At 45.9% G+C, this 24,811-nt stretch overlaps 1 protein-coding gene across 7 annotated transcripts in view; it reads right to left on the reverse strand.

Annotated features, from left to right (window-relative positions):
- Positions 1–24,811, reverse strand: part of HMG20A (high mobility group 20A) — a 66,408-nt gene that overhangs the window by 24,614 nt on the left and 16,983 nt on the right. For 4 of the 7 annotated variants that reach the window (XM_053402669.1, XM_053402672.1, XM_053402668.1 and 1 more), the window contains exon 2: positions 302–408. In XM_053402669.1, coding sequence (XP_053258644.1) covers positions 302–390 — 89 coding nt within the window. In that variant the 5' untranslated portion in view covers positions 391–408. Of the gene's footprint in view, positions 1–301; positions 409–1,816; positions 1,905–24,811 lie in introns of those variants that run through there. The other 3 variants (XM_053402673.1, XM_053402674.1, XM_053402667.1) reach the window with 1 other exon arrangement.

Raw genomic sequence — 24,811 nt, forward strand, 5'->3', positions numbered from 1 at the left:
AAAACTATGCAGGTCTATCACATCACCAATACTAAGGAAATCTACCTCAGCTGATCAACACCACCCCTTTGGGTGCAGTTTATTTCAGGTATGAATAAGCACCACATGAAAACCACCTCTCCAACATACAAAGGGAAATGCTAAGTGTTTTTCTAAACAAGTATCAATAAGTCACTGAAGACAGAGTTTAGAAGTGGGTGTTTTAAACCAAAGCAAAGGAAAAATATTCAGCAAATCACCATTGTAGGTCCTATAGTGGACTATGTATGCATGAGCCAAAACTAGAGGAGCAGTTGCTTACCCTGATGGAACAACGTCATTACTCTCTTTTGAGCCATCATCTTCTGGAAAATGTGACAAGGGAGATGAAGTGGTCATTGGGTTCTCCATTACTGTTGCAACAGAAAACTGTAGAAGAATATTTCACATTACTATTACTTTAATATACCAGTTTGTCATCTGGCAAGCAGACTTGCAGTGTAATCTTAAATGTTTCTTCCCAAGTACTGTCCAGCAACTTGAGCAACATTTGCTTCTAAGGACAATTGTTAAGCTGCAGAACCCCAATTCAATCCAATCTCCCAAGTGGGATATTACTAGATCATGGACAACTGAGGCCAAGTTATCCCCATCCAGGAATGGCAGTAGCTGAGGGGTTCATCCATAACTGGAAAGAGGCCCTCTGTTTTACTGAGGCCACTTGGACCTCAAGTGACAGAGCATGGGAGAATTCTATGCACATGGTCCTTTAAGGAGAGTGCGACCCTATCTTCAGCAAGTCACCTTACTATTTCCCAGATTTGGGAACCACCAAGCCTCAAAACTTTCATCTTCTCAAGATTCAGTTTCAGTTTACTGGCAGTCACTCGACTCTCACTACCTCAAGATCCTGATCCAACACCTGCACAGCATCCCCTGATGCAGGCGGCAAGGAGAAACAGAGCTGCAGTGCCATCTTCGTAGTGATGGAACCTCACCCTGAGCTTCCAGTTGAGAGCTCCTAAGAACTTTGTACAGATGTTAGAAAGCACAGGAAACTAGATCAGTGTGTGACTGTGCAGCATAATTGCCATGCTGTGGTCGAAACCACTGAGCCTCTTGGGCTTGCCAATCGGAAGATCTGCCATTTGAATCCCCGAGACGAGATGAGTTCGAAAGCACATGCACTCTGGTTTTCATTGTGGTATTCCGTTGCACCAGTAGCGGTTTAGTCCTGCTGGCTACATAACATGGAAAGCTGTCTGTGGACAAATGCCGGCTTCCTCGGCCTGAAAGCGAGATGTGCACCACAGTCGCCTTTGACTGGACTTAACTGTCCAGGGGTCCTTTACCTTTACCTAATGACCATGCAACTGAGCAAGTGCCCTGCCCCTGCTAGAAATGAAATACATTTCCAATTCAAAAGTCATTTATTTTATCCCTCATCCACCAAACTCTATAGAGCAACAAGCTTGTAAATACAAATCTGAATCCTGCTTCTACCTTGCAGTCAGATAAACACTCCCCCCCCTTTAAATTCTGCATCAGCTTAGAGCCACTGCCATCTCTGCCAGCACTCAAGCCACACTCAGAGTTGGACCTTCTGGCTACTTGGAAACATTTTGAGGATATAAAATGACAGCAAAAAAAGAAAAGAGGAAATGGCTAATAAAACAATTCACACCTGTTTTACAGCAATTCTTTTAAAGAAAAATGTATCTACAGCAACTGCAGTCTGTGAAGAAGTGTTAGGCAGAATATGAGTGCCACAATGACATTTACAGATAGCCTTCTGCTCTGTTCATTTCAGGCACAATCTAAGGGCAATGACACCTACCCAAGCCTGAGAGAGATGAAGGGGATGCCTTGCAAGCACATGCTGATGTATCTGCCTTCCATGCTGACTTTGAAGATTTATTTCTATGCTGCAAGAAAATGCACTTTGTTGCTTTCAAATTGTTCAAATTTTGCTATATTATTACAATATATGTATGTAAGAGGCAGACAGGTTAGGCTGTAGTTTATGATGAATGCATCTCTTTGGATGCACAACCAAGGTATTCTTTGAAATAAGCCTTCCATTAATGCCCAGACGAGCAGATCAATGGAAGGTCTAGGTGGAACAGAGGATCCACATCAATCTTGCTGCCTCCAGGGAGAGATGCTATACTAGCCATTTGCATTTTAGAGAAGAGTGATGTAAGGGGTGTCAGTTCTACTAACCAAGGACATAATTTGCAATGGATGTAAGGAAGCAACCTGTTTCCTAAGGGAGGCAACACAAACACTTATAAAGCTATCTGTAGATGTGATTCATAGTTTGAGAGCAAAAATGGTGGACACTACCAGGGGTGTTGTCATGCTTTTCAAGGATAGGGAATCTATTGGACTACAACTCCCATTATCCCTGACCACTGGCCATGCTGGCTGGGGCTGATAGGAGTTGGAGGGCCACAGGTTTCCCATCCCAACTATGCACCACACTGCCATTAGACATAGGAGCAAAGCCTGTATTCATTGCAGACATTGTCAAATACAGGAGAAGAACTTAAGCTCTTAAATGCAATTCCTCAACTTACACAATTTATTAATATTTTGGTTGAAACATGGATCATTACACTAAAAATTGAAACTTTGATTTGTGTAACATGGAGAGTTTGGGCTTGTTTTCGTACAATCCAATTTGCCCATCTATGGGGGAAGATCTTCACTGTTCTGAGGAGCAAAGCTTTATACTCTCCTGTGCAAAGGTACCATAAAGTAGACTTTTGTAGAAGAGGCTTCAAAACGCATCTTTAAAATGCTATCCTTCACAATAGGAAGATATTTATTTATCTCACACAAATACAGTTTAGCTGAACATGGCACAAGGGCTTGGTATTCTGCCCCTTATGTTCCACAATGGCACACCTCTTTTGTTTTACATCTGGGGCCAGTCAGTGTCAAAGTTCCAACCTGGCTTTCAGTCTTGTAGAGGAAGCAGCTGGACATCAGCTTTAACACCACCCAAAACAGACCATATAAACACAGGAAGCTAGAAGAACACAAACTTCTTTCTTGTTTTAAAGCTTTGTTTTATTCAGTCCATATGGCTGGGCACTGAGAGTCAAGTCTCAGAAGTAGAGGTCAAATATTTGTGAGCATGCAGAGGTTATTAAACTATCCCAACAGGCAAGAAGGGAGAGGAGGAAGCAAGTTCCCACTGGAACTGAAATGGATAAAAACGTGCACAGGATGCTGTGTCAGGGGCTGATCTGCTAGCCTTGGGACCTCCAAATCCCATAGCTGTGCTGACAATAATCCTTTTTTCCATCACTGCCAGGTAGACTTCAGAGTTCCAAAACTGTAAGATGGCTCACAGAAACTCAAACATAGGTAGGATATATTTATGCTTTGGTAGGACATTTATGCATATTCTTCTGGTTGGAAAGTCTTGTTAATGGGTTAGTCCCAGCCAGATCCTTCCTTCCTTCCTGTATACTTTTGTCAGGATGAGAAAAATATTGAGCTGGATTCCAAAAGGAAGTAGCACCTTTGCCCTTCCAACCTCTGGTACAGCAGGAAGCCGCAGGTGCAAATAGAAACTTGAACATTTATAGAAACCACAGTGTTAATAAATGGGGATTTAAAATAAAAGGTTACTTGGTGATCCCCAACTTTTAAATCAATATTAGCATGTGCCACCCCAAATGGACAATATCATAATTCAAAGTATTTAAAGAATTCATAGGGAGTCTGCTGCAGAGTCAGCACTAGCTGATAAAATGCAGCATTTGACTCTTGGCTTTTCAATAGATATTGCTGTGACATGAAGCTAAAAAACCAAGCAACTTATGGAAAGCAGCATATGAGCCAAAGCTCTGGACTCAGTGTCATAACCACAATTTAGCAAATCAGCATCAGTGTATATGTGCGCACCGTTCCCAAGACAGTTCACAACAAAGAAGCAGTAAATACAAATTAAAGCTCAGAACTTTAAAAGGGCTGGAAGAACAAAAATAGAGCTGATTGGCAGGGAAAGGATAAAAAGTAGGCCTCTCTGGGGTAAGTTCCATAAATGGAGCACCATCAAATCCCTCTCTTATGTCAGATGGCAGAGGCACCTAGAAGGGAGCTATAAATTTGCTGACATCACTGCAGGTTGATGTGGGAGACTCTTAATCCCAGGGTCATGGCTTCAAGCCCCATGTTTGGCAAAGAATTTCTGCACTGCAAGGGGTTGGACTAGATGGCCCTTGGGGTTCCTTCCAACTCTACAATTCTATGATTCAGGTATTCCTTCAGATACTCAGTCAAAAGTGTAGACAACAAGATTTGAATCAGGCCACAATTTCATGGTTTGGGAAACACCAGCCTTAGTCCCAGGTGCTGTTGTAGGCTCTCCAATTCATGTTCAGGGTCTGTCTAAGTCCAATTCCTTCCTTCCACCACCCACAATTCACTACCGGGAATTCTGATTTCCTTTTGACAGAAATGGATGAAATTTAAAGGCTATTACCTCCATACTGGATTAAATTGGCCAAATTACAGGAAAATGGGTTCAGGGGGTTTGCCTGTTGTTGTTTTTAGGAAGCATCTCTATCTTCTTTACTTTGGGACAGAGTACAAGCAAGGATGTCCATTTTGGGAATTCCATCTCCCCCCACCTGCTGGACCTGCGGCCACTTGTGGGACTTCCAGACCAGGACCTGCCTGCAGCTGAACAAGTAGGGCAGGGACCAGGACCCTGGGCAAGCAGGAAGCACTGGAAGCACGCCAGCTAGGTGTGCTGGGGCAGCTCTATAAAGCCTGCCTGCCCTGGAGGCAGGGTGCCCCAGCAGTGCCACCACTGAAGCGGTGAAACAAGGCGTGGGCCAACCCCCTTGTGCTACAATTATGGTTTTGACAGGAATGAGTTTTTAACTTGGATGGGTGTTTTATTTGGTGGGGGGTTGTTTTAAAGTGTTTTAAAATGTTATAAGTTAATTTGGATTTTGTATCTTTGTGGGCCAGGGTATCGTTTACAGGCTTTTGTTGGGAAATGTTATTGGTTTGTACACATTAGTATTGTTAAGTGTTTTAATTATTTTTATTATGTTTTACTACTTTTTACATTGTACTTTGTCCTAAAAGTATAGGGCAGCATTATTATTATTATTATTATTATTATTATTATTATTATTATTATTATTATTTCCTGCCATTTCCAAAGTGCCACAAAATGTTGCTTGGATTCCTGGATGTGATCTCTACATTCCTAGTAACACTAGGAATTCCTAGTAACATTCCTAGTCCTTGGCTACTGACCTATTTTTGTTCATAAGAGTTTCAGTAACGTTTGATTACCTGGTTCTGATCCTTTTTGCAGATTGAGACAAATGGCAGCCACCAATCCTAGCCTTAGGCCTCAATTCAAGCCCTGACAAAGTCCCAAACCATGCAATAAATGTCTACAATTCCGCATCTAGAAAGAAAATGCTTTGCAGAAAAAATATGTGCACCATACCTATTTTTAAAAACCTGAAGATGCCATATAAATTCATGAGCCTGGAAATATTAAAATTGGAAGATTTTTAAAGTAAGACTTCTATATTACCAATGGATTAAGCTGAGTGGAGATCAGTAAAGCCATATATCAGGATGAGGAAAGGAAGGGAGAAATGCAAAAAGCTGCCACTAAATAAAAATTTAAAAATTAAAATAATAATAATAATAATAATCTGTAAATCATTAGTAGCGGCCACCCTCAAATTGCTCTGTGTAACTTAACATCTTCCCCCCAAAAAATTCTTTAAATACAATAAAGCCCCACCAGACATATTCTATTGTGGCTATAATGGTATTCCCAGCTATGGCTGTAAAAAGAAGATGGCAAACCTATGCACACAAAATCACCAGAGAGGTTACAGTTCAACATGGGATGCGATTTTATAATGATACTTCACACTTTGCATCCTATTATCGTTGCTTAGCAGCCACTCAACACATTCTCCAGTTCTCTCCTTCCTTTTCCCTGGAACAAAATCTGGCCAACTATGGAGTGGCAGCAGCCCTGGTATGAAGATGGGAAATATACTTCCATGCAGAAGCACATACATATATACAGCACCTAGAAAGTACAGAACTGGAAATTTGCCTGCTCATTTCCAAAATGTGGCAAGTCTAGTCAGAACCAATTAAACTCATGCTTGATTTACCAAAAAAGCAAAAAAGCTTGAAATGGGGCATAGCTCAGCACACCCTTTGAAAATAAGAAAAATATGTACATACCGTATTTTTCGCGCTCTAGGACACACTTTTTTCCCCTCCAAAAATTAAGAGGAAATGTGTGTGCATCCTATGGAGCGAATGCAGGCTCCTTGGCTTCAGCAATAGCAACACGAAGCCTACGAAGCGCAGAGGGAGCGCTCCCTCCATGCTCCGGAGGCTACGCGTTGCTTTCGCTGAAGCCTGGAGTGCGAGAGGGGTTGGCGCACACCGACGCCTCTCGCTCTCCAGGCTTCAGGGATAGCCGCCTGAAGCCTTTGGAGCGCAGCGGGACCTCACGCTGTGCTCCAAAGGCTTTGGGTTCCTTTTGCTGAAGCCGGGAGAGCAAGACTCTCCTGGCTTCAGCAGAGAGGGAGAGCTGCGCAGCGCCCCTTCAGCGAAGTGGGAGGAGAAATGGAAGGAGCTCCGTTTCTCCTGCCGCTTCGTTGAAGGGGCGCTGAGCAGAGAGGGAGAGTTTTTTTTTCTTGTTCTCCCCCTCTAAAACAAGGTGCATCCTATGGTCGGGTGCGTCTTATAGAGCAAAAAATACGGTAATTTGTTCTTTAAAGAGGCTGTGTGAGTGCTTGGCCCACAAACCGCAGGCATGAGAACAAATTAATGGGCACTTTGCAATTTTTTTGTATGAAATTTATGTATTAAATCAAGATTTTAAGTAAGCCCAGAAGTGTTTACCTGTTTGCTGCAGAAGAGGGATTTCCTAACACACATCTGTGACCACCATAGAAATGAAAGATGCTTGCCTCTTAGAAGGCTAGTAGGGGAAGGGCAGCTGAGGGATGGGCCAGCAATGAAACCAAGTAGACAGAGAAGGAATTGAGCAATTCTTCCTCCTTTGCCAGCTCACTCACTTCTCTACATGGAATACCTGGTCACTTAGGGCTATTGGATGAGTTTCAATACAAGGCTGTATTAAATCACTAAAATGCCCAACTATTTATTTTTAGATTTGGGCTATTTTGCATTGTCATAATGGCATGCTCCTTCTACCATTAAACTCAAAGACAACAAGCTTTCTGGCTCTGTGCCTGGTGGGAAATGGAAGTTGGTTCTGCTTAAAAGAGAAATAAAATTGGGGGAGAAATGTTTTCATTACTTCTCCTGGTATCCACAACAGTACTAAGGTTAAACATGCAAAAAGCATCTCTCCTAGGGAGCACATCTAGCTAGCAACCATTTATGGCCATTTATGGAAACAGTTCAGCAGCTGGAGATCGAAATGATAGTTGTGCCTCTACTTTCAGTAGCAAAAAGGTACCTAGGTACAGAGCTCAGATATACATATTTCATAAAAATCTGGAGGCATTGTTATCAACCGGTTTGGCTATATGCCAGGCACGCCAGCCTAGCTGCCAGCTTCCATAGCTGCCAGCAACATAAGCCAACATGCCTGCCTTCCCAAAGCCAGTGTAACATCTTGTGCAAACAGAGCATCCCTTTATCTGCCCATGAGCACACGATTTAGCAAGTCTTCTTTCCAAGTCTCTCTGTACATGGAAGATTACAAGGCATCTTAACATTCTACGCAGGCAGCATTTTAAATACGCAATCTATGGACACTCCACCTACAGGGGAAGGGAGGCAGCACAATGGCCCCTTCGGTTCCCAACAAAGTGTGGTGCCATATGTTAAACTGGGCACACAAGACAGCCATAGTACATCCACCTCATACTTGCAGCAAAAATCAGCCATACGTACAGGATGGAGCAGGCTTCAAACGCACAGATCCTGATAATGCTGACAAGCCACACAGTTAGGACTGACTTTATGTACTGGGATTAACACAAAAACAGGGTCTGGCAGGAAAATCTTTTTTGCTTTGCAAAGATACACAAGGTAGCTCTACACAAGCAGCTCTACCTCACATCACTGGAGAGATTTCTGTTTGCAGGCAGAGATGTGATATCCTTGTAGGTTCCCATATTTAATTCTGCTCTTCCTTGGGGCTTTTGGCTTTAAATCTTTAGAAGGATTTCTGCAGCCACTTACCATCTGACATACATGCATCACCTTCAAAGATGTTACAGAAGCACTGTGCGATTTTAATTAAGGCCAGAAAAATATCTAAAGCAAGTGTTCTTCCTTTCTTCATTTCACTGATCAAAACCACTACAGCCCATTTTGATATTTGTTCAAAGAGCCTGAATTTGCCTGCCAGTGCAATATATGCCCAAATGATTTGGCTGGGCTCTATGCCTTAAGTGTTTTTCACAATTCAAAACAAGGTCTCCAAAGCATTTCCGGTGGCCCATTTTCACAAACTGTCAGCACTACTCTCACCAAACAGAGAAGTTTTCCCCCATCCCGCTTCATAATCCTCACTCAGGAATAAAGCGGTAGGATTTGGTATTTGGTATTATTAATATATTGTCATCAATGGGCATCTACATTTTCAATTGTGATTTGATTATGTTTTCAGTTTAACTAACCCACCCCCACCCACCCACCCCCCTCTTTCCTTCCCAGCCTGCAACAAATGAAACTGATCTGTAGAATGTCTCACAACAAATGAAACTGATCTGTGGAAAACACAACTTGAAAAAAGACAATGCACATGCTTTTGTAAACTAGGAAATCTTTAATAAAAATTATTTGGGGGGGCATCCCACTTGCATACTCATCATACATCCATAATTCAAAATGTTTCTACTCCTTGTGACTTGAAAATGACCAAACACAGAAATCCATTATTTTTCACATTGCTTAAAGGTGTCTACAGCTGCGTTTGAGCATCATGCCAAACCCCAGTTCAGTGTAAATTGCATGAATTACAATGAGCTGCGGCAAGCATCAGGTTCATGAGCTACTTTTTCCTCTCTTGTGTGGACAGGAGTTCACATGGTTTTACTTCTGCTTTTTGCTAAACCATGGTTTGCTGTTTCATGAAACTGATGACTGATGACTGATGATTTAAAACAAAGTCAACCTGAAACTATTATGCAAACCATAATTAATCGTAGCCTTTTTGTCAGTTTGGATGAAGCAACAAACCATAGTTGAACAAAAGTGGAAACTTCTGAAGTAACCTCCTGGCCATGTGGGAGGAGAAGGGAGAGGGGAGAACAAAGTTTGCTGTGGCTTATTCACAGCACACAAAACTACTGTTAAGCATCATGTCCAGATGCAGCATATCAATTTTTTTAAAGAATATTTCCTTCTTTTTAAGTCCAACTATTTCAAGATTAAGACTATATTGCAGAATTCAACCAGCAACAGTATGATACCCAATATGCTCATGAGAATTATATAGGCAACTCCGCACTGATGTGGGTTATATTCCGGACCCCTGTGGGGGGGCGTATAAGTGAAATGTGCATAAGTGGGGAGCACCCTGGAAAGTCTTTGAGCTCTGGGGAGGGTCTCCTCGTGAGCCACAAGGACTTTCCAGCTCTCTTCCTCCACTTCCAGGTTACCAGCACTGCATGTGTGCACGGTTGTGCGCAAGTAGATCACATGCAAGTGGAGGAGCTGCCTGTATGCATCTTCTGGGCCACAATATTCTCATTACACCTTTCCATGCTGAACAAGCTGCCTGATCTTGCTCTGTGGGCCCCCAAAAGTATAGCCAGGCACTGACTTTATATTTTCATTAGTATGCTATAAGAACAGCCCTTTAAAAGCCCTGCAGTCATGACTGCCTGACTCTGCTGCTAAGGAAAAGCAAGAGTATCACCAGATTTTATGCCAGCTACATATATACCAGAGAGCTGGTGCCCAGATTGATATTTAAGATGAGAGACATGTAACAAAAAGGAACAATCAGGAGGAGTTGAGACAATTGTTCTGGCTTCCTTCACCTTCCCTTCCCTTTCTAAGAATCTCTTTTTGCAGAAAATTATAAAAATGAATTTTACAATTGAAAAACATTTCAAAACAATTATTTAGGAGATAAACAAAATATGTCCTAAGTTATTTTTATGGTACACCAAGGAACTTAAACACAGTCATACCTCGGGATGCGAACGTGATCCGTGCGGGAGGCCCGTTCGCAACCCGCAGCGTTCGCAACCCACAGTGCTGCGTCTGTGCACACGTGTGACGTCATTTTGCGCTTCTGCGCATGCGCTGAAACACAGAAGTAACCCATTCCGGTACTTCCGGGTTCGGCGCATTCCACAATCCTAAAACGCGCAACCCGCAGCGTTCGCAACCTGAGGTATGACTGTATCTCTCATTTGGATTCAGAAAGTTTCTACAGCAAACCCTTTCTATCATTAGAGAAACAGAGAGCTAATTAAAGATTGATCATGAGATAGGCAATCAATTTGCAGTTGGTTATTTGATTTTAGCTTGGAGTGACTTTTATTTATAATCCTCGTATTTCAAGCTAAGAAAACCCCTAAAGGTCTCTATTGTACTAACAGTAAATAGAGTTTACTATATTTTAAGTCTGAGATATACTGTGGCTCCTACTTTTTTTTTTAAAAAAAAAAGACCTGTCGTTTATTTATAGCAGGCTTCTCCAACCTGGCACCCCCCATATGTTTTGGACTACTGCTTTCATCTTCCCTGACTATTACCATGTTGGCAGAAAACGGATGAGAGTTGAAGTCAACCAACATCTGAAGGGAACTAAGTTGGGAAAGGGTGGGTTAAACCTTACTTTTCAGCCAGGATTGGCTTCCAGAGCATCTTACAACAATTCAATCTATCATAAAGATACCCTTAATAGCCTATCTTGTATGACATGGGAGTTTGACAGTTTCATGTTCTCTTTAGGAATAGGGGGCAGGAGCAGCTACATATGGACTCAGGGCAAAGATGCCATCACAGAGAAGCAGCTCTTCTCTGCAGAGGCTTTTCAACTCACTGCTGTGCTCCAGTCTCCGCCCAAATATGGCAATTAAGGTGACCAACACCTTCCTGCTTCTGTTCAACTGGTCCAGCCTTCTGCAGAGGGGTGGGGTGGGAGGCCGGGGGGCTGAGCACGGATGTGGCTTTAAACCTGCATCCTCTTGCAGAAGGGGGCTACCAAGCAGTTCGTGTTCTTTCTATGGCTCACTACTGAAATAAAATTTGCATGCAATAATGTATTACAATAACTTTAGTCTAGAAACACCAATGTCTTTTTGTGCATTGATACTTTGGAAAAAAATGATGAGCCTTCCAGGTCAAGCTGGCCCAGACTGGCCCAGACTACCACGTGGCTGACCCAGGAAAAAAGAGCATCAGTCATGGCTGGAAAACAGAACAGTCTACACTTCCGATTGCAACCTGTGCCAACTTGAAGGGTTGTCACGCACTTTTTTCCTCCTTATTAAAAAATAAAGTACCTTGCGAAGCACCAGAGCCTGGCTTTAGAATCCCGTTCCCAAGCAACTGAACACGCTGGTACATGCGACAGAATTTCTAGGCAGAGCATGTTCATTAAAAGGGTGGGAGGATGCAAGCTTTGCACTAGTGCCAAAACTGAATGTCACAGCAGCATTAGCCAAATTGTTTTTTGCCTAAGACTGCATGGGGGGGGGCGGGTGTTAGAAAAAGAAGAGATACAGCAACAGACATGATTGCAGCCCATATGTTTAAAATCAGGCCAAATATATCTGCGGAATAATCTGTGTAATAAGCCACTCTTCTGCTTCCTCCCCCCCCCCACTACCTCCCCCAAAAGTGAGTATTCACAGTGAGTCACTTGGAAAATGGAACACTCAGTGCTACCAGACAGACTAAAAAGACATACATGGAAGTACAGACTATTTGGCTGAGCTCAAAAACCCTTTGGGTAGGCAGGAAGAATTTCTTTCCTATATGCGTGTTCTCTTCCTAAAACCTCAGCTCTTTTTTTCCCTTTCTGGCATACGAAAGAGCTCTGAACTGGGAACAGGTACAAAAATATGCTTCCCTCTATAGAAAGGCATTATGCTTCTTTTTATGAATGGCTTGAAAGTGTAGGCTTTCTGAGAACTAAGAAGAGAAGGTGGTTCACAGCTTGAGAGAGGAGAGGGAAGGGAAGGGGGACACAATTTGAACAGAATTGTACGCTAAAGCAGCACGTTCACCATACACAGGTTCACAACCCCTTAGATAAATATACAAATTACAAGGAAAATGGGGGGAAAGAATCCAATCAAGCTAAATATAATTGAGCAGATGAAAATCACTATCTTGCACTAATTAATCCCACTTATGGTATTACTGAGTTTTCTACACTAAAGTGGCCAATAACCTCAGACAATATAAAATTGGAAATGACTCCCTTGTCAACAACCACACTGAAGGAAAGAACAGCAACAAAACATTAAAGTTTAATCACAGCAAAGTTAATTCAACCCCTTCACACAGTGCACAACTCCATAGCTAATGGTGCAAATCTTGCCTAGCCATTTGAGTTTTGTAGGCTAGTGCTACTGAATAAGGTAGTTTGCAGATATATATGAATATTTTTAAAAAAGAAAGCACATTAGCTTCTCTCTCTCATATCTTTGTTCAGAATCCATCTCAGTCTCACTCCCAGACCTGTTTTAGCTCATAGCACACTATTCATTATGACTACGGTAGATTCCAGAGAGAGTGCTGTTTTCCTACCTCCAATACACCTGAGATGTTTAACAAACAAACCCCAAACCCCCATGTACTTCATGGCAGAAACATTTTGACTTTTTCCATTACGTATGAATCGTGGCGTGCTTAGGAGGGGAGGGGCACCGCTGGGGGCACTTACCTTTGGGGGTGAGCCAAGGGGGTCCACAAGCCTAGGCACCCAAGAGCTCAGCACACCACCCTCAAAAGCAGCGCAGAATGGGTCTGTAGGTACACACACACACACACACACACACACACACACACACACTGTATTTTTCGCTCCATAAGACGCACCTAGTTTTTAGAAAAAAAATATTGTGAACGAAACAGTGGATGTATGATTCTTGTGGTTCATGCTGTGGCCACAGACATGTGATTTGACGGTGAGTTTGGGGTAGCCCAATGCAGAAATCTTGAGAATCCATATGGATCCGTGCTTTGTAACCATGTTTTTGCCCAGGAAACAGTAGATGCATGGTTTTTTTGGTGCAGGCTGTAGCCATGGACATGCTACGTGATGTGATGGTGAATTTGGGATGACTCAATGCAAAAATCCTGAGGATCCATGGGCTTTTACCTCCCCCCTCCCAGGCAGCCTCCTTTATCGCGTCCCTCCCCGAGCTGGAGCAGTTTTTTCCTCCTCCTTTTCTTCTAATTTCTCCCCTCATTGCTTTCCTATTCCTGTCTCCTCTCCTTGCAAGTTCGCTGTCTTTACCCCCACCCCCACCCCGCCCCAGGCAGCCTCCTTTACCAGCAGCCTCATCTCTGTCCCCGATTGCTTGCTGATCAGCGGCTTTGTTTCAACACCCACTTGCCTCTTTCAAAAAGAAGAAGAAGAAGAAGAAGAAGAAGAAGAAGAAGAAGAAGAAGAAGAAGAAGAAGGCATGATCTGCTTTTCGCCCCTGGGCAATTCAACTCCAGGGACCATGCATTCGCTCCATAAGACGCACAGACATTTCCCCTTACTTTTTAGGAAGAAAAAAGTGCGTCTCATGGAGTGAAAAATACGGGGGGGGGGTGTCTGTGTGTGTGTGTGTGTGTACATACACACACACATCATCATCATCATCATCATCATCATCATCATCATATTGATCTGCCTGCCCTTCACTCCAAGGTTCCAGAGCAGTCATATCAATTTAAAACAAATTACAATCACAAGAATAGTGTGGGTCCTAAAAATATGCCTAAAAATAAAAATAAGTGTCAAAGGCCATGATTACAGTTCAAGACACATTCCAGCCCGCAAGAGCTGAGGAAGCCCAAAGGCTGGTTTGAAAGGCCTGAAGGACTGCATTTAGCTCCCAGGCCTTAATATCCTCACCCCTGCTAAAAATGCAGATAATTTGTCACTAACTGAAAAATCCTGACCTATGAACTTCAATAGATCATGAGAACTGAACAATATAATGACCTGCATTTCTGTTTACTTAGCACAATTTACAAGCCTCTAGTAATTTTTTCTGCCCCAGTAACTATGACAGCTAAATTTTGACACAATGACAGTAGGGTCTCTCAAAATGCTAAGCTTCTGGGTCACATAAAAAATGCCCTAAGGTTGCAAGTCAGCTTTCTCTGAACAACTGAGGCACATTTTTCTTCTAACTTAGCTGTACCTTTTTTACTTCCTGAAAACTTTTACTGTGAAAGAGAATAATAATTACGTCATCTCAGAAATGTGCATCCTCTGAATGCAAATGGAATGCCCCTTGATTGATATTAGGCACTCATGCAGTTTAACAACAGGAAAACTCCACTGAGGAAGAGGAGGAGGAGGAGGAGGAGGAGGAGGAGGAGGAGGAGGAGGAGAAGAAGAAGAAGAAGAAGAAGAAGAAGAAGAAGAAGAAGAAGAAGAGGAAGAGTTTGGATTTGATATCCCGCTTTATCACTACCCAAAGGAGTCTCAAAGCGGCTAACATTCTCCTTTCCCTTTCTCCCCCACAACAAACAGTGGGGCTGAGAGACTTCAGAGGAGTGTGACTAGCCCAGGTCAGCTTTCTGCATGTGGAGGAGCGGAGACGCGAACCCGGTTCCCCAGATTACGAGTCTACCGATCTTAACCACTACACCACACTGGCTCTCACACCACACTGGCTCTCAGTAATTCTGGAGTAATTTTGGGGCAAAAGCACAATAGGAAGGATTGAATCATCCAGTCACAACCAGTGCACAAAGGTAGCACAATTACCAGTCCGGCAGGAAAGGGCAACTAGAAGGCAGCGAGACCAGGAAGATAAATCCTGCAGAGAAGCAAAAGGCAGCCTCCTCTGTGAATGTGCACTTTGGCCTTAGGAGCCTTTGCTGAATTTAATATTTATTGGCTTTCAAATATTTATCAGCTTAGTATCAGACTGGGGTTGCCACATGGGTGCAGTGGTGCCCTTGAGGACTTCTCCTGACACCCATGAAGCTTCTTAAAAAACCCACCCCCGCCCTCTTCACTATGAAAGGTGGTTACATTCTGCCCTCCACCCCCTAAAAAATTATGCAGACCTGAAGGAGGAAGTTGAAGAGAAATGCTTTTTCCTACTTCTTCCTTCAGCTGTATCTGCTTTTCAATGCTCAGCCTGGCACCTGAACAGCTCAGCAGAAAACAGAACAACAAAGCCAGCAATGGGGACATACAGGAGGGTCTCCAAAGCAGATTTCAGTTGATAGAGAAGTTCATGATGGAGCAGGCAGTCCTTTGGGGACCCCAGACTCTATCTGAACCTGCACAAGCACTTAACAAATATTACCAACTCAGAATGAAACAACAGAAAAATAAATGTTCAACCTACAAAGGCTACAAATAATACGATTGTTCTAGAATAAGTGTGTTGCTCAAACATTATTAGAAATATTTGGGTTTGTGCAAAAAGACAATAAAACCTTGCTTCCAAGAAATTGTAACTTCTGAAGAACATCATAAACTTAAAAAATTGTCCAGTAGCACCTTAGAGACCAACTAAGTGCTACTAGACAATTTTATTTATTTATTTTGACTGTGTCAGACCAACACGGCTACCTACCTGAATCTAGAATCATAAACTTAGGGTGTGATGTTTAAAAACTTTTTGGTGTACCTCCAAACAAAGTCCAACAAAGTCCTCATTAGAAAAGCAGCAAGAAGCATGTACAGTGGTACCTCAAGTTAAGTACTTAATTTGTTCCGGAGGTCTGTACTTAACCTGAAACTGTTCTTAACCTGAAGCACCACTTTAGGTAATGAGGCCTCCTGCTGCTGCCACGCCGCTGGAGCACAATTTCTGTTCTCATCCTGAAGCAAAGTTCTTAACCTGGAGCACTATTTCTGGGTTAGCGGAGTCTGTAACCTGAAGCGTATGTAACCTGAAGTGTATGTAACCCAAGGTACCACTGTAGTAACAATAGCTGTCATGGCAAGTTAGAGTTGCCCAAGAACTCTCTGGCAATTTCAGAGGAGTCGAATGACAGCATGCTTCAGATCTGCTTAATCTCCAGGGAAAGGAATGTAAAGCTCAGAGATATCCAGAGTTTATATCAAGCCCCGACAATACTATTAATATTCAGACTCCAGAAACTGTTGCCAAACATCTGTAGAATTCTATTTCAGCCAACCACCACATATTGCTACTCCCATCTTTATTACCCTACCCAACACTCTCTCTTTTTGTTAATGGCAGGAAAACTGTTCACCCAGTTCCTAGACACATCCACTGCAATCACACATTAAGGGGAGTGAGGAATGTGCGAGCCCAAGGCTATATAATAGTTAATGACACATATGAACACAGTAATTATCCAGGAATCCACTGCTTCACCCTATTCTCAATAAATTGTATTTGGAGCCTTGATTTTTATTCTCCTCAATCATCTACCCCAGTTAACCCAGTCTGGAAGCCATCAGAGGCCCTCTGTGAAAATTTTTGTAAGACAATTTGAAAACAAAAATCATGTAGACTTGAGTGACACCATTTATAAGTCTGCTATACTATCCTGTCCAACTCCGTGGGGTCAGTTTCAGTACTGAGGCTTGAGATTGGACAAGACTCTCCCAACCTGTGCCCATCCTGGCATATTCATGCCAGTCACAGAGTGCTGATCAAGTGGATCCAGAGTGTGGTGAATGTGCCATTACTTCATGCACTGTTCCTTGTTTCCTTGATGGAGGAAGTGGTGTGAGCATTAAAAAAACACCACCCTAGACAAAGATTTATACTAACTACCACCTTGTCACTGAGACACCTTTGTGGGGGACAAGGTGCTCAAGAGGATGGTAGTGGTTCAGCTGCAGGTGTTCCTTGGTGAAAATGATAATCTGGACCCATTCCAGTTTGGGCTCAGGCCCAGTTTTGGAAGAGAACTGATTTTTTGTCTCCCTGATGGAGGACTTGTTTGGATGAGGAAAAGGGGGAGTACAAATCTTCTGGATTTTTCCCCAGTGATTTTTGAAGTACAGCCTCTAGGAGGGAGGGGTTGGGAGCACCTTTTATGATGGTTTTGCTTCTACCAGTTCCAAAGAGTAGTATTGGATGATTGTGCCTCAGCCCCTGACAGCTGAACTGTGCAGTGCCACGGAACGTGATTTTGTCCCCAATGTTATTTAATATAGTTATGAGTTTGTGGGGTGTGAGACACCCTAAATTCTTGGGTCCAACAAAAGTTAAAATTAATCAAGGTTTGGGGAATTAAACCAGGGATCAGCAAACTTTTTTTGAAGGGGGCCCCAGCCCCTCCCCTCCCCCTGCCTACCTATGGTGCTGCTGGCGGTGCCGGCAGTGGAGGGACGAAAGTGGACAAAAAAGGGGGGGAAGCCAAACCCCAAAGGTCTCCAAAATATATCATCTGGGATAGCTGAAAAGCATCAGATCTGCCGCAGTTTAAAAAGTTGGGGGAGATGCCCGGTGTCAGGGAACTGCCATCTGAGACGCAGGAGGTGAAGGGGCTCACGGAGGGTGAGAGAGACCATTCAGCTGAGGAGGGGACCAGCAGGGGGAGAAGTGGAGTTCCAAGGGAAAGTGAGTCGGAGGGAGGGCTCAGAGACACTTCTAGCGAGAACAGTGGGGAGGTTTCAGGACCTCCTGTAGGGACACCCACTCCTCGCCGGAAACTGTCACGCTGAGAGTCCAGAAGACGCGTTTCCGTTAAGGAGCTTTTAGGCTGGAAGAAGTTCCGTAAACGCCCACTGTCCGATTCAACGAGCGACTGATGGAGCCATGCTTAAGGAGCTCCGTCACAGACAGAGGTTTGTGGACTTAGCCAAACTCTGAGGGACTAGGATTTTACGCACAAGCAGCTCACCATCCCATCACAGCAATCGGACAGTCCCTGAAAGCAGCTTGTGCAGAGAGGCATCATGAGCAACCCAGCCGGAGCCGGGGGAGCAGGAGGAGCTGGAGAGGGTCCAAGCCTGGAAGAAAGGTACAGGGTGTTGGAAGTCCAGCTAGCACTGCAAACGGCGAGGCTAGAGGAAAGGAGGGCGCAGGATGCAGAAAAGGCAAAAGGCGCTACACTAGCAAGAAAGATGCCAGGTTTGGTGCAGAAGTTTGGGGGGGACCCCAGGAACTACCAAGCCTTTAGGACAGAGATGCAGTATGCTCTCGAACTGCAGTTTAACGACTTTCCCGACGAGGCATCGCGAGTGGCGTTTGTGATTGGCCATCTCGAAGGGGGGGCGAGAGACTGGGTTAGACCCCTGATGGCAGGGAATAGTGAAATGCTGAAGGACACGAGGAAGTTTTTTCGCGCCATGGATTTGATGTTTTCCAGCGAGATTGAACAGGGACTGGTGCGCAGACAATTGATGGCTTGCAAACAGGGTAGCCGATCGGTTCGTGAGTACTGGACTGAGTTTACAATGTTGATACATAAATTAGGGTGGGACCTATCGGCGGAACCCATTCAAATGCTCTTTGAAGAGGGGCTTTCTTCGGCGGTGAAAGACGAACTTTCCCGAGCGCCCAGGGCGGAGTCTATGGACCAGCTGACCAAATCAGCGCTGACCATTGGAGCGCGCCAGGAGGCAAGAGCCTTGGAGAAGCGGGAGGGGAAAGGAGAGCGTTGGAGGGATTTCCGCATTCCAGAGATTCCAGAGCCGAGTTTCCCGCCAGGAGAGCCGATGGAAGTTGGAACAGCGCGCGCGCGCGCAGTTTCAAATCCCAGTGAAGGGAGGAAGAAGGAGGAAAAGAGCGCCAAGAAATGTTATCTGTGCCAGCAGCCAGGTCACTTTGCCAGAGTCTGCCCGCAAAGAAAGGAATGGCAAGGGATGGCGGGAGCTGTTGGGGGGAAGGAGGAGGGAGTACAGGAGCCAGTAAAAGCCAACGCCTGGCTGCCACCGTCAGGGCACTGCAGCCAGGCCAAGGAGCAGTAAAAGTGCCCACTCCGGAACCTCCAAGACCAGCCCTAGTAATAGAGGTGTTGCTAGAGCTGGCAAACGGATACCCACTAAAGACAAAGGCGCTGTTGGACTCAGGCAGCTCCTGTAATTTTATGAGTAAGGAGTTTACAGCCGAACACCAGATACAGATACTCCCTTTAAGCAACCCCCTGCAGGTGACCACGATCGATGTGAGGGAGCTGTTGGGAGGAGAAGTTAGCCTACAGACCGTCCCAATGGTTATGAGGGTGGCCAGGCACACCGAAAGGATAGCGTTCAATGTGGCCACCCTGGGAGGGGCTCCCGTCATTTTGGGAATGAGCTGGCTAGCGTTGCATGACCTGCTAGTGGGCTGGCATCAGAGAGTGGTCTCCTTTGGGTCAGCACATTGCCTGGAACACTGCAGAGAAGGAAAGGTGCCAGAAGGGGCAAAAGCCTTTCTAGCAGGGACGGAAGTGGCGGACAAAGGGAAGGTGCCCAAACAATACGCTGACCTGAGCAAGGTCTTCAGCGAAAGGGAAGCAGATAAACTACCACCGCATAGAGACTTTGACTGCCAAATTAACCTGGTCCCTGGGGCCCAGCTCCCCGTGGGCAAGCTGTACGCCATGTCAGACAGGGAAATGCAGGAGTTAAGGGAGTTTATTGATAAAAACCTGAAGAGGGGCTTCATCAGAGAGTCCAGAGCGGTGGGGGGGAGCCCAGTGTTTTTTGTGGACAAAAAAAACACGGATAAACCCAGGCTTGTAGTGGACTACCGGCGGCTAAATGCCGTGTCAGAACCAGTGACTTTCCCCATGCCCAGGATTGATGACATTTTGACCAGGGTGAGGAAGGGAAAGATATTCACGAAACTGGACCTGAGAGGGGCATACAACATGATACGAATAAGGAAAGGGGATGAATGGAAAACCACCATGTTCACCCCTTTGGGGGCTTTTGAATATCTCGTTATGCCATTCGGATTGCAATCAGGCTCCGCCTGTTTTCAATCGCTCATGAACCATGTCCTGGGACCTCTGCTCTACAAGAATTGCGTGGCCTTCCTCGATGACGTGCTGATATATTCAGAGAATGAGGAGCAGCATGTAAAGGATGTCAGGGAAGTGCTGAGCCAGCTGCAAGCAAACCAGCTGTGGGTGAAATTGGAGAAGTGTCAGTTTCACACCAAGGAGGTGGAATTCCTGGGGTACCGCTTATCAGACAAGGGATTAGCCATGGATCCAGGCAAGGTCCAGGCGGTGCTGGAATGGAAGACACCGAAAACGAAAAAGGATGTGCAAAGGTTCTTAGGGTTTGGGAACTTTTACCGTAAATTCATCAAGAACTTTGCCCACTTAACGGCTCCCATCACGGACTGTCTAAGCAGCAAGAAGAAATTCGTTTGGACGGCAGAGGCGGAGCAAGCATTTGAGGAATTGAAAAGGGCATTCGCTTTGGAAGAACAGCTCCTGCATGTGGATTTACAAAAACCCATGAGAGTGGAAACTGATGCCTCAGACCGGGCGGTGGGGGCGGTGCTGCTTCAGCCAGGGAGCAATAAGTCGGAATGGAGACCGTGTGCCTTCTTTTCGCGTAAGCTGAACAAATCCGAGAGGAACTACACCGTATATGACCGAGAACTACTCGCCATTCACAAAGCGTTCCGGAGATGGAGACATTTACTAATTGGCGCACAGCATAAGGTGCAAGTGTGTACGGACCACAAGAATTTGGAGTATTGGAGAACGGCACGAGTGCTCAACCAACGACAAGTGAGGTGGGCCCAGGAGTTCTCCAAATTCCATTTTGAAATCTGCTATGTGCCAGGTCCAGAAAACATTAGAGCGGACGCTCTCTCACGCAAACCAGAATATTTGGAGGGGGAGGGAGTGCCTGAAGAGAGACATATTATCCCAGAGGACCACTGGGTGTGTGGGGCGGCCTGGGTGGGGCAAAGAGAACTGGTAGAGGGAACGGTAAATGATGAATACACCCAGGATAAGCTCAGAGGTTTAAGGAGAGAGGGAGAAGACCCCGGAGGTTTTGAAGAAAGAAACGGGGCATTGTATTACAAAGGGGCACTATATATACCCGAAGGGGAATTGAGGGGGAGAGTACTCAAACAGCTGCACGACAACCCCACAGCGGGGCATTTTGGGCAACACAAGACCATGTGGTTGGTGACCAGGGAGTTTTGGTGGCCCAAGGTGAGGGAGGATGTACGGGAGTATGTGAGAAGGTGTGACCAATGCCAGAGAGCCAAAGGAGAAAGGCGGGCACCAGCGGGGTTATTAGAACCGTTACCCACACCAGAACAACCGTGGGAGGCGGTATCGATAGATTTTATGACTGATCTGCCCAAATCCCAGGGGAAAACAGCCATACTAGTCGTAGTAGACCTGTTAACTAAGATGGGTCACTTTGTAGCTTGCTCACATGCAGTCACGGCGGAAGAGACAGCGAAATTGTTTGTAGAACATATTTTTAGGCTGCATGGCGCCCCCTTGAGGGTGGTCTCCGACAGAGGGAAACAGTTCACGTCCAGATTCTGGAGGAAACTTATGAGCTTGTTGCACGTAGAGGTCAACTTTTCGACTGCCAGGCACCCTGAGACCAATGGGCAGGCGGAGAGGGCAAACGGTATCCTCCAACAATACCTGAGGTGTTATGTCAATGACAGAGAGAACGATTGGGTCGAAAAGTTGGCGCTAGCGGAATTTGCTTACAATAATGCAGAGAATGTGTCCACCGGGATGAGCCCCTTTTTGGCTAATTATGGGTGCCACCCCAGGGCGTTTCCAGGGGAAGGAGGGGAGAGATGGAGTGTCCCGGCCGCTGAACATTTTGTAGAAGAGATGGAAGCGATCCATCGTCAACTCCAACTCAACTTAGAAAGGGCCAAAGAAGAATATAAGAGGCAGGCAGACAAGAGCAGAAGGGAAGGTGAAACCATTAGGGTGGGGAGTCAGGTCTGGCTATCAACCCAAGGGTTGCCGTTCAAGGGGGGTTGCAAGAAATTGAGACCCAAAAGATTGGGACCGTTTGAGGTCATCCAACAGGTCAACCCAGTGGCTTTCAGACTCCGGTTACCGAACCACATGAAACTGCACCCAGTATTCCACAGGTCATTACTGTCACCATATAGGGGGGAAGGTGAAGGGGTATCCACACGGGGGCCAGCCATAGAAGAAAGGGAAAGCAGCAACCATGTGGCGGAAATCATCGACTCCAGGTGGAAGGGTAATCAGGTGGAGTATTTGGTCGCGTGGGAAGGGGAGCCAGAGTCGGAAAACACCTGGGTGACGGCAGAGGAGGTCCGTGACGAGATCTTGATAGAAACGTTCCACCAAAGGTTCCCCAGGAAACCTCAGCCAGTAGCGAGGTTCCGGAGGGAGTACTTTGGCACCACCGACGATGAGGAGGAACTGGAAGGATTCAGGGAATCGGAGTTGGAAGAAGGAGCAGACTCCGATGAGGAGGAGTACTTGGAAACCGGAAACAGCAACAGGTGGAGGGAAGTGTTCGAAACTTCGGAAGATGAGGGAGGTTCCTTCAGGGGTTTTGCTCCCTCGCCTCCCGCAGAGGAGGGGAGGGAAGGGGGTGAAGGGGGCCCTGGAGGGGAGGTGGATGTCAGGGAACTGCCATCTGAGACGCAGGAGGTGAAGGGGCTCACGGAGGGTGAGAGAGACCATTCAGCTGAGGAGGGGACCAGCAGGGGGAGAAGTGGAGTTCCAAGGGAAAGTGAGTCGGAGGGAGGGCTCAGAGACACTTCTAGCGAGAACAGTGGGGAGGTTTCAGGACCTCCTGTAGGGACACCCACTCCTCGCCGGAAACTGTCACGCTGAGAGTCCAGAAGACGCGTTTCCGTTAAGGAGCTTTTAGGCTGGAAGAAGTTCCGTAAACGCCCACTGTCCGATTCAACGAGCGACTGATGGAGCCATGCTTAAGGAGCTCCGTCACAGACAGAGGTTTGTGGACTTAGCCAAACTCTGAGGGACTAGGATTTTACGCACAAGCAGCTCACCATCCCATCACACCCGGGATATTTGAAGAGGGGGCTGAGATTGAGGGTTGCACTGAACTCCCCTTAGCCTCGGTGCCTTCCCTGGTCAGCCAAATCCAGAGCTCTCGGGGACCTTATATCACTTTAGGCAGGGCCGAAAGCAAGAGCAGGGAAAGGGGAGGAAGTTTTCCTGGTGGCTCATTTTACAGCCTCTTCCTGAGCAGGAATTTAAACACACACAATGCCTGCCCCCGCTCCCCCCCCCGAGCTCTCCAAAAACAACAGCAGGCCACCACCCTCTCTCCTGGACAACGAACGCTGACGAGGAAATGTGCCACCAGGCAAAAAGGTCCATTTCAAACTCCGGTTTGCCGCTGCCTCCCAAGTACTGAGAACCCACCGGCTCATCCCCTGAAAGACACCTCCAAAGATAGCAGGAGAAGGCAGGCAAGCAGCGAGAGCAAAAGCACAAGCTGAGCAATGCAAGTAATGCGCGCAGAGCTCCCGCAAAGTGCCTAGTCAAACTCCCCAAGAAAACGAGGCTGCAAAACACCTGCCCTTGCAAGTGGCAGAGGCTGGCGGCGGCAGGACGAGCGGGCCGAAAGGGCTGGCTGGCTTCGGAGAAGCGCTGCCCAAAATGGTGCTCAGCCCAGCCCCCTTCCTCCACTACACAGGGTGGGGAAAAGCCAGGAGGCACCACGGTGTGTGGGGGGGGGGGAATGACGCCGGAAAAAATGGCAGCGCCAGGGGGGGAAATAACAGAACAAAATTAACAAACAGAATCGGCCGATCCACGGACCGTCCGTGGGCCAGATCCAGCCTGCGGCCTGTAGTTTACCGACCCCTGAATTAAACTGTGCCAAACAGCTTATGTTAAAAATAAGAGCCACGCCAGCCTGGTGATAGCTCACTGACCGTGGGCCATTATGGGAACAAAGCCTTGGAGGTGAGCCATCAAAGCAGAATATTAAGAGGCAGAGAATGTGCCAGGCAACAAATGGATGAAGCCCTGCCCTGAGCAGAGAGGTAATTACAGCAGTTCGAAAGCACGTCTAAGTGCAAGTAGATAAATAGGTACCGCTCCGGCGGGAAGGTAAACTGCGTTTCCGTGCACTGCTCTGGTTTCGCCAGAAGCGGCTTAGTCCTGCTGGCCACATGACCCGGAAGCTGTACGCCGGCTCCCTCAGCCAATAAAGCGAGATGAGCGCCGCAACCCCAGAGTCGGCCACGACTGGACTTATCCGTCAGGGGTCCCTTTACCTTTAATTACCTCACTGAGCTGTCCAAGGATGTAGACCTGCCCAAGGCTGGACTGGGCTACAAGACTATTGCCAAGCAGCTTGGTGAGAAGGTGACAACAGTTGGTACAATAATTCGCAAATGGAAGAAACACAAAATAACTGTCTACCTCCCTTAGTCTGGGGCTCCATGCAAGATCTCATCTCGTGGAGTTGAAACGATCATGAGAATGGTGATGAAGCAGCCCAGAACACAGGGGGAACATGTCAATGATCTCAGGGCAGGTGGGACCATAGTTACCATGAAAACAGTTGGTAACACACTACGCCGTGAAGGACTAAGATCTTGCAGAGCCCGCAAAGTCCCCTTGCTCAAGACAGCACACATACAGGCCCGTCTACAGTTTGCCAATGCACATCCGAATGACCCAGAGGAGAACTGGGTGAAAGTGTTGTGGTTATAATACAGATTATAAGATATTTTCTGGAATATTAGCAAAAAGACTA

This window comes from Podarcis raffonei, chromosome 9 (assembly GCF_027172205.1).
Source record: "Podarcis raffonei isolate rPodRaf1 chromosome 9, rPodRaf1.pri, whole genome shotgun sequence".
In the NCBI taxonomy this organism is placed as follows: Eukaryota; Metazoa; Chordata; class Lepidosauria; order Squamata; family Lacertidae; genus Podarcis; species Podarcis raffonei.